The following is a 10,172-nucleotide window of genomic DNA, read 5'->3' on the forward strand; positions in this document are numbered from 1 at the left end:
GTGTGCGTAGGATTTCAAAATGGGGTTAGTGACACGTCCTTCCTCTCACCATATCTTTTTACCCGGTGTATTCAGAAGTTGGTCTTAAAAAGATATGCCTCTCTGTGGCGTGCACTTGTTTTAGGAAGATCTCGTCTTAGGGTGCTGCTTTTTGGTTACTCGAAAACAATTTGTAACCTGTGTTTGTGAATGATACGGCTTGGAGTTTCAGCAAACGTTTCCGGTGGATTGTTCCGAGTAACCGATTGTGCCCTAAAAGTCGCGACGCTGTGGCCAAAACGATAACCTAAAGATGCATTAAGCGTTCGGTGTATGCGCACATATTTTCCAGAGCGTTTCAGCGCTAGACGATATACGCATCACGATAACAAACTTTCAGGAGGCTTTTTGTTAATGACACCACAGTTCCTGGCTGGTATCGTCGTCAGGAGAAATGGGTCTGCCATTGGCAAGAAAAAGCTCTGACAAGCCATCACATCTCAGCATATTTCCATTCTCCACGTGACAAGAGCTTCCCGGTTCTCACCACGCTCCCACACGAACGCACGCACATGGAGCGCCACGGAGCGCTATCAGCCTCTTCACGCAGGCGGCTGATAAGTGCTGTCGTAGCCGACTGGGAGAATCAGCAGCTGCCACCAGCGGCGCCCCCGGAGCACGACAGGCGCTGCGGGGGCCTCAGGACGCCGCCGGACAGCGGACCGAGAGGTGAGCAGCCCCGGACCGGTCAGGGGGCCCAGACAGGCCGGCGTCGAGACGGCCGGAGAGGGCTGGTCAGGGGGCCAGACAGGCCGGCGTCGAGACGGCCGGAGAGGACTGGTCAGGGGGCCAGACAGGCCGGCGTCGAGACGGCCGGAGAGGACTGGTCAGGGGCCCAGACAGGCCGGCGTCGAGACGGCCAGAGAGGACTGGTCAGGGGCCCAGACAGGCCGGCGTCGAGACGGCAGGAGCGGACTGGTCAGGGGGCCAGACAGACCGGCGTCGAGACGGCCGGAGAGGACTGGTCAGGGGGCCAGACAGGCCGGCGTTGAGACGGCCGGAGAGGACTGGTCAGGGAGCCAGACAGGCCGGCGTCGAGACGGCCGGAGCAGACTGGTCAGGGGGCCAGACAGGCCGGCGTCGAGACGGCCGGAGCGGACTGGTCAAGGGGCCAGACAGGCCGGCGTCGAGACAGCCGGAGCAGACTGGTCAGGGGGCCAGACAGGCCGGCGTCGAGACGGCCGGAGCGGACTGGTCAGGGAGCCAGACAGGCCGGCGTCGAGACAGGCGGGGCTGGCCACCAGTGGATCGAGGGGGTGGGGGGTAGAAGAAGCATTTTGTGCGGTTCGGCTGGCAAATTCTCTTCCAGCGTTAAAATGATACTTCATGCAGTTCGCCATCGGCCTTTTGCATCATCATTCCCATCTTCTCAAGTCAGGTTTTGAAATAAATCTTCCAGCATTCACCGATCCACACTCATCACAACTAATGGCTCAAGCCCTCTTTTTGTCCGGGCGAGGAAGGGATTCGAAACCCCCTGAAACTTTCCGTGTGCTACCAGCGGTAGGTTCCGGAGCTCTTACGTCTGTTGGTAACTTTTTATTGCAGGCCCGATGATGTAGTTTTTAGCATCAAACATATAGCACAGACACTTCCAGAACTCCTTTTAGGAAAAAAATGTCTTGCATTTTATGAAAATGCATTCGACTGCTCCAAACACCTTTATTAACACGCGCTGGGGTTAATGAACAAGTCTGTTGTCACTGTGAGCCGTATATAACTCGTGGAGCGAGTGCAGACAAATAAATGAGGCTAAGCCAATGAATGGCCCATAGTTACTTTGTTAATTCATTAATTATTCATATAGAATATGAGGTATGGTTTGTTCTAAAACAAGGAAGTATTATTGCACCTCATCACCACAATGCTGCAAAGCATAGCATCAAGCTGCTTATAATGACCAACCTAACTACTCTTTAATGAAACCATATCAAGGTTTCAAAATTTGGGCTGTTATTCTTGAGTTTTTTGTTGTGATGTTTCTTAAGGCTGTTTATTTTTGCGGCATGGCTCACTGGTGCGTCATGTCTACAATGGATTTACTGTCGCCGAGTCTCTTGACGTAACATGAAAGTATGATTTTTCATATCTGATTTGTGTGTTCCAGCACACACAGATTTTTGTATGGTTTTAAAACTTGGGAAAGAGCAAAAGACAAACCTTATTTAAATGTTAACATTATTGACCCACAAATGCCCTCCAAGTCCGACCCACAACCCGGCGAAAACTCCACAGATACTTTCGGGTCAGCTGTTGGCAGTTTGGGTGGGTGAAAAGTGAAGTCTCGATTATGGATGCCACCCTGGATTGGAAAAACGACATTTTAACCGTGAAAGTCTCTTGTTGGACTTTGATGCTCGTGAGAATTTCAGCAACAGAGTTTCACCGATGTAGGATTCGTGTCTTAATATACAAACATCATTTGCTGAATTATCGATGACTGTGATCCCGAGCAGGCTTCGAAATTTTATCACGCGCCTGTTTGGCTAGTTCAATACCCTCCGCTCGGGTGGGTCAATTTGACCCCCCCCCTGAGATTCCAAAAACTAAAAAAGCTTAGACTCCAAATTTACAGGGGAGATTGACTTTTACGTAAATTTATGGGCTTGTTAAGAATTTGAAGTTTTTAGGTCATGACCGTTGACGCAAAATAAGGTCAAACAAGGTCATACGCCAGATTGGTGTCTCGAGCGTCTAAGAACTCCTCATGCAACCGCAGTGAAGATAAATAAATGTTCTATGTGAAAGTCCAATGCGGTGAGTGACCTTGATTGACCATTGCAAGGTCAAGGTTGCCGAATTACTACAAGACTGCTCCTATTTTGCCATTCGAATAAGCACCAGGGATAAAACTAGGCGGTATTCTCCGAAAACAAATATTGAACGGGGTCATTTTAGGTCAGTGACCTACTGAGGCCTTTAAAAAGTTTATGGAACAGATCTCTTGCGGTCCCGGTCATTCATAAACTTAAAACGAATACCAGAACTTATCTCATGCAACCAAGCTCTTGACTAAAAATCAATTCTATATTCAATTTATTTACTGAGAAACTATCTCAGACGTGTATGGCTTCGTCTAACACCCTGTTGTAGCATCACATGGAACGATTCCCTAGAAATGCCACCCAATGACAGCAACAGCCCGACTTTTGGCTGCCCATCTGATGTCATAACCTAGCAATCCACTTTTCAACTAAATACAGCTTTGCAAAATTTGGTGCGGCTATGCCACGTCGTCCGAAAATCATTCTAGAAAGCCTTCGGAGGAGTCGTTTTGACTCCCCTTCCACCCGAGAGTGTTAATCGAACACATCGGTGGCTGCAGGCTTTCAGTTTTGGTAATTGTGCCACGAGAAAAACGCAATTTCTCTAATTGGTTTTGGTCATAACTAGCGGGATGATACGTCCGTTTCGTTTTATACCCCAAATCTTAAGCACAGCTTCAACAACAACGTATTCTATTTTAAAAAGGCTTCGCAGAAGGTGACACCACCCGCCTTCTTTTCGATTAATGTCGCCCCTGCGGATTGGACGGTTTGCAATCCCTTCGTAAATTGTAACGCATGCATTCGCCTGCACTATGCCATTGATTTCAAGTCCCGTTTGCTATCGTTGCTGGGACACGAGAACAATCCCTGAAAGTGCTCCAAAACGGGTGGACCCATGGCTCGAATAAGTTAGGGCGTGCGCACACAGCTGCCCACTTTGCCATCACGACTGTGCCTTTTCTCCTGCGTTAGGATCAGTTAGCATCATGCTGTTTCGACGCTGAATACTTCAAGTCTGGACCCAGTTTTGCCCCGAGCCCTTTCCTTCTTATAACTATGAAAATTCTATCATATCTATGCTGAAAGTGGAAGGTGAAATCGTGGTGATATTGCAATATTGCAGAAAGACTTTGCCTGTTCAAATACAGGTGCACGCAGCTGCCCAACATTACATGCAACACGACTAAAAAAACGTCGTGGTTTATGAAAAGTGGTATACTTAAGGTCAGAGCCTGCATACACAGATCAAAGTGTATAGAGTATGACGACCGGACCGTTCAAGTTGAAGAAGTCCTATGGTCGAATTAAGACTTACTCGGCCAGCAGCATCATTCGCAACAATAATGAGCCCACACAAGTATGCCTGTTTTCAGCCTGCTCAGCATCCGACAAAGCTCCACTCTGCCAATCATGCAAGCCTTCGGACTGATGTTGGCGCCGGTGCTGATCTGCCTGCTGTCTCTCGGAGGCGCCGAGGGCAGCTGCCCGACCGAGCTCGGCCTGGACTGGAAGGAGAACGACGGCTTCTGCTACTGGTACTCGCCGTTCAAAACGTCGTGGACGCAGGCGTCGCCCGCCTGCGGCGTCATCCACCCGAACGCCTCACTGGCGTCCGTGCACAACCTGCTGGAGAACGCCTGGATCATGGAGACCTTCCAGCAAATGGACATGTGGCTGGGCCTGAACGACGTGGCTGAGGAGGGCCAGTTCGTCTGGACCGACGGCTCGCCGGTCGACTTCACTTACTGGGCGGCCGAACAGCCTGACAACTACCACGACCAGGACTGCGCGCACATGCCGGACGAGGTGGAGCCGGCCACTGGCCAATGGGACGACGAGTTGTGCTCGGAAGAGCGCAACTTCCTCTGCAAGGTGGCCGCCACGCCCTGAGCGGGGCGCTAGCATGCCTCCGGGCACATGTAGGCTGCGGCCGCTTCCGCGCCAGGATCATCACATTCTGAGACATTATTATGGAGAAGATGCACAGCGATAGTTAACATCCACTGATTCGTTAGGCTGGTTTGTTCCTAATTCATTGAACATGTTAGTCACACAATAAATATGCTGATGTTGAAACCGCTGCGAGCGATACACTGACATCTCGTGAAACGTCTTAATAAGACTGTGCCAACGATATAACGAAAACTGAAGAAATTATAATGGGAACAGCCCTTGTATTTAACTGAAGTCAACCAAAATAATGATGTACAGCTAACCTTTTGTATACGTTTGTTTGAAAAGCCTGCACTTAGAATGAGACATTTGGTACAATGAGATGAATAAAAACATTCTTATGTACTCGGTGAGATAAGAGGGGGCTTTGGCCAAAAGTACAAGGAAGTGGTGATGGCGATTGATAGGTGATGGAACGTCTTTTATTAGTGGACGTTCATTTAGGTTGGCGCTTTAACGACTGATACTTGACCAAAAAAATTGAACGTATCTCTCACGTTTCTCTCCATCTTCGACGTGGTTACCACAATAATACGGATTGCAGTCGGTTCGTAATGACACATCCGCCATTTTTTTTAGGAGTTTATTGATGTTCACGTCTGCGTCTACAAACAATGAGGCCCTTCCACAGCAAAGGTGTGATGCAGGTTGAATGTTCATGGAGCAGCTAGGCCTTGGAAGGATACAGGAACGGATAGCACATGTAAAGAGAAGCCTAAAAGTCATTGGAACACACGCACCGTAACACAATTGTTAACATGATCGACGCCAGCGATGAAAGAAGCCACAAGGTCAGGAGCAGCCGTCCTAAACCTAGGGCAAGATGGGCAAGGCATTTCCAAATCACCCTAAGGCATGCATGGCCAGCTGGTTTGCTTGTTTTGCACCAAATTTAGTGCAGTTGAATGGTGTGCGTAACCTCACAAGCTTTACTTTGCGACATGCATTTGTCATGTTTTATGAGTTACCGCGTAGGATTAACGCTACATGTAATTCGTTTCAAATAGCAATTGCGGTTCACATAAGTTATCAACAGACTCTGCTCAACATGCTTAGCAACAACATTTCCCGCACGCACTGAATGACAATACGCTCATTTCAAGGGAAAGAAAGTTGCTGCTCTTTGATCAAACGTATAAAGCACGGCCCTAACGCCACACATTTGGGGATGTTTTCCTTAAAATTTAGTGTCCGCACTTTTCATCATCCTGTAATATTGTTCACACCTGACCAGGTTACGGTCTGCTCCCCTGTTCATCTCGCCCGCGGCGGATCAGTTCACGGGGCCGTCCGTCACGGCCGGCGGGGCCTTTTTCTAACTGTCGGGGCCCTCCCGGAGAACGCCACCGGCCACGCCGACGGTGACGACGCGCTCCGTGCCGTTCGGCCCGTTGTTTATAACCTCCGAGGCCGTGGTGACGTTTGCCACTCGGGTGCGGCCCCAGCCGTCGTCGTCGAAGAAGGCGTGGTCGTGCAGCCAGCTGGCTCGAGCGGCGGCGGTGCGACTTGATGACTCGGTCACGTGCTCGGAGTCATCCAGTTGGACCCGGTCAGTAACTCGCCGCTCTGATACACTCGTCTGCACTTGCTGCACATTCCGCACGCTGGTTGCAGTCACGGACTCGGCCTGTGAAAGGCAGCCCCAAAAGGTGGTATAGACATGGTTGAAATGCCTCTGCTGTCTCCTGACTCATGTGCTGTTTCAAGGTATCTTCTATCGCGCCGCTGCTTTGCCAATCAGCAAGTGGAACAGTCTACCCGTAAGATAAAAGTGATATGCCGCAGAAGCAGCTAAGAGTAGGTGACTTGACAGATCATACATGAGATGTAACACGTAATGAAACAATGGCGACTCGTGAGCGAGGGTGGCACGAGAGGCGTCCTGACAGCAGCGGCGGGTGACCTTAGGGCAATGAGACAATTGACGTTTACAATTTGTGCGCAGCTGTCACAGTGTTAAAAAATTAAGCCGCTAAGTAACGAGAATACAGCAGGAATATGGAATTCCACCCGGCCTCTGACACATGCATTTTCTGCCACTCAGAGACTGTGGCTGAAAAGAAAACAGTTCCCTGGGCCTTGAAGAAGAACGCTAAGGTCCAATTTGTGCAAACAATCCAATGAGCACGCCCTCAAATTGATCAGCATGCCATGATAGCCGTTAGCATGGCTTGGTTAGCTGTCATACCTCTCTCCAGTTTAGAGGGACGCCGCTGGTCTGGCAGCACAGCCAGACCGCGGTCAGCAGAGCCGGCACCGCTGTCCGGACCATGCCTTCCACGTCCGCGCGGCGACCACAGTGGCCAGTGACACCTCGACCTTCCGCGCCGACCACACGCGGCCTCCTGCAGGGCCTCCAGCTGTCACCTCTGGCCTTTGGACCAGTCTGCACGCAGTTCGGACAATGACATTCGAAACAGGATCCGGTACTGTTCTGCGGATAGCTCTACGCCGGCTTGAAAGACAGCGGCATCTCATTGAGATTGTAGAAAGCACGAAACGACCATTCAGATATTGAAATAACGTTATTCTGTGCATGGCAGCCTGCCAGCATGCTGGAAAATGCCCGAATTTGTCTCAGTGATGGTTAAGTGTGACCACTATGTATCAACTTTGTTTTTGCAAAATAAAGCACATCGTATTTAAACATAAGCTGTTTTTACAAACGGTTATTGCGCTGAACAGTTTGAACTAGCTTTTAAGTGTTTTTAAAACAGTTTTAGTACATACTAAACAGCTGGATAGGGAAATTATTGTTGTTATGGAAATTTATTTGAATTTAATAGGCAAAACACATTGATCGAACTCAGAGCGAATGCATAATACAAAAATGGGCTTCTTTTAACTACCTTGTGTGTCCTAAGCTTACGCCTTTAGTTCACCCACATCCCAGCATAAAACACCAGACTTGTCAGCGGCGTTGACTGGCCCAGGCCATTAGATACTGGGCCGCGCCATTATTGCTGACATCCGTGTCATGTGGAGCAAAGCAGGCCTTGAGGACCATTCGTTTGAACGACCATTCATCGTGACCCATGCATAGGTATGTAAGGTCCGTCAGTAATGCGTATCTATCAATAGGGACGCAGCCAGGACTTTCAAGAGAAGGCAGAGCTCAGTGCCAACTCGGTACGTTGATTTTAAAGTGCATGTCATGAATCACTCAACTGTGCTGAAATGGCTGACCGAAGTGTGTACATGTGGAAGGAAGGGGGGGGGGGGGGGGGTACACTTACAACGTCAACACCACCGCGATGAGTGAGCGCGGCTTTCACAGGACATGATCTATAGTTAAAGGTTCAAATATTCTATATATTGATAATGTCATAAATCAGAACCATGTGAAATATCGTCGTCTAATATAACAGTAACAAAGTGTCAAAAAATCTTTGTCAAGGCTTTTTGGTGCGTATGATTAACAATACAAGTGCACTCATCTCTTTTGCATATGACGCGCTGCTTCGTGTCCTCACAAATCACTTCTATGAAGCAATGTTGGCGTTGGTAATACTTGTATGTTAAGTAGATTTTTGGACATTTGACAGCATATTTTTTCCATCTGAAGTCATGATGACAATCGCAATGGAGCTGGACAATGTTACGGAAAAATCGACAGCGATCAAAGGACGTGGCAGGGTTGTCACTTATTAAAGCCGGTTGGGGAGCGGGAAACTCAGGTGGTAAGGTTGATTTGACCTGCCCTCAAAACCTGATTTCTTTTGAATTCACGCCATTCAAATTTTACGTTCCGAATGTTAAGGACTGAACATATGTATTAAAAAGTGTGCTTATAGAAGCTTCATCTACAGAAGAATAACGACACCCGCTCTTGGTGGTGTGAGTTCAAGTCGATTCAGGCGCTCGCCATTTGTCCTTGACAGGTATGGCCTGCGGCCGCTGCCAGCGGCCGCAATAAAGATCAGGTGACGTCAGAGGGCAGGACGGACCGTGCCGACCATTGTGGCACGTTGGGCTTTCGCCAACAAATTCTGCCGTTGACCTGAAATTACGTGATCGGATGGTAGGGGTGAGGGCTCACACAACAAACACTGCTTAGCGTGAGCTCTGATCCCAGAAATTTATCCGTTCAAAGGGTTTTGATAAAGTCTTGAAAAGCAAACATCACATGATGCTACTTCTTAACTTTCTATTTAGCTGCCAACACATTTCGTACGCCGTCTTTCCAAAACAAAATAACACCCGAGGGTAAAAATGTTTAAGTAGGTTTTACATTGTTCAAAACATGTCAACTTTCACTAATGTTGACATTCGGACGTCATCAAAATGGTACGCTTGTGTACCAACTGTCACACGGCTTTAAGGCAACGTTAATTTCCGTATTTTTTTAAACAGATTAACGGACTTTGCGCCAGGGGTTATTTGGTACGTTTAATGCACCTGCACAGGATAGGCACGGTCTGGTCTACAGACCACGACACATATATTGCCCGAGGCTGTTCAAAGGGTTTGACATAACCTTGACATGCGTTTGGCTTATTAGCGCCGAGCAAAAATACACAAAATACTACTACGTATCATGTTTTGGGATCGCAAAACGTATTGCATACCGGCACCAAGTGATAATGCTACTGAAAGTGAATAAGCCTAACGAGCTAGGACAGAGACTACCGTGTTTCCTGAACTTTGCTTGAAAAACGGCAAGAGTGCGCCACACTTACGCTACAAGAGTACGCTTACGTGCTTATAGCATACAACAGGCTTTACACGAGGACTGTGGGGTGTAAGTTCCAATGCATAGCTTTGAAAATGAACGATAAGTGTCTTTAAACTGGTCCAGGTTTTTTCCACTCACCCGAACGACTCACCCGTCGTCGCTGGGCATCTGGGTGCATGGTCGCTGGGCAGCTGGTATGCTTCTGTTGGAAAAAACTGGCGGTGTTTTTAAGTACCTGGAATTGTCTTGACTATAGTGAATCGTGAAGCGAGTTTCTCGGCCATGATTGCGGCCGGGGATAAAAAAGCGCCTTTTGTGTCACCGACGAAACTTGGAACCGTCTAAATTGCCGAAAAAATTGGGTGCAGTGATTGTGCCTCCTAAGCAATAATGTAGTGTCTTACGTTTAGTTATCAATTATTCATTATCATCCATTATTTTTTATTCATCATAATTGTTTAGGGTTGAGCCCCGAAACTAAGTTTAAGAAATTACACTGCTGTTCCCAACGGAGAGAAGGAAGTGTATTTCTGGGGCAGGCTCATCCATTTTTCTCCCTGCCCGACCCCCCCCCCCCCTTTCCCTCTCATCCCTCCCTCTACCCTACGTATTTTGCAAGGCTACATGCATTCCTATACTTTATACTTAACGATAGCACGGTTCTACAAGCACCTCAAAACAATCTCACCTTAAGTTTTGTGACGTCATCGCACAATCACGACGTCCGTCCCGGTGGC

At 48.4% G+C, this 10,172-nt stretch overlaps 2 protein-coding genes across 5 annotated transcripts; one reads left to right on the forward strand and one right to left on the reverse strand.

Moving 5' to 3' along the window:
- The first annotated feature begins 655 nt into the window (after positions 1-655).
- Positions 656-5,117, forward strand: LOC119093854 (lectin BRA-3). Its single transcript, XM_037216863.1, has 2 exons — positions 656-708; positions 4,181-5,117. Exon 2 carries the CDS (start codon positions 4,218-4,220, stop codon positions 4,695-4,697), a length of 480 nt encoding a protein of 159 aa, XP_037072758.1. The 5' UTR covers positions 656-708; positions 4,181-4,217; the 3' UTR covers positions 4,698-5,117.
- A 224-nt stretch (positions 5,118-5,341) lies between these two features.
- Positions 5,342-10,172, reverse strand: LOC119093874 (uncharacterized). Of its 4 annotated transcripts, none has more exons than XM_037216888.1 (4): positions 10,124-10,172; positions 9,587-9,637; positions 6,949-7,146; positions 5,342-6,387 (listed from the first exon to the last, which is right to left on the reverse strand). In XM_037216888.1, exons 2-4 carry the CDS (start codon positions 9,611-9,613, stop codon positions 6,076-6,078), a joined length of 537 nt encoding a protein of 178 aa, XP_037072783.1. In that variant the 5' UTR covers positions 9,614-9,637; positions 10,124-10,172; the 3' UTR covers positions 5,342-6,075. The 4 variants fall into 4 exon arrangements, with proteins under 4 accessions (XP_037072783.1, XP_037072778.1, XP_037072779.1 ...); XM_037216883.1 differs by having other exon boundaries at positions 6,949-7,105; positions 9,587-9,670; positions 10,124-10,171; XM_037216884.1 differs by having other exon boundaries at positions 9,587-9,670; positions 10,124-10,170.

The sequence above is a fragment of the Pollicipes pollicipes genome, unplaced genomic scaffold, assembly GCF_011947565.3.
Source record: "Pollicipes pollicipes isolate AB1234 unplaced genomic scaffold, Ppol_2.1 Scaffold_4002;HRSCAF=4701_pilon_pilon_pilon, whole genome shotgun sequence".
NCBI classification, from domain to species: Eukaryota; Metazoa; Arthropoda; class Thecostraca; order Pollicipedomorpha; family Pollicipedidae; genus Pollicipes; species Pollicipes pollicipes.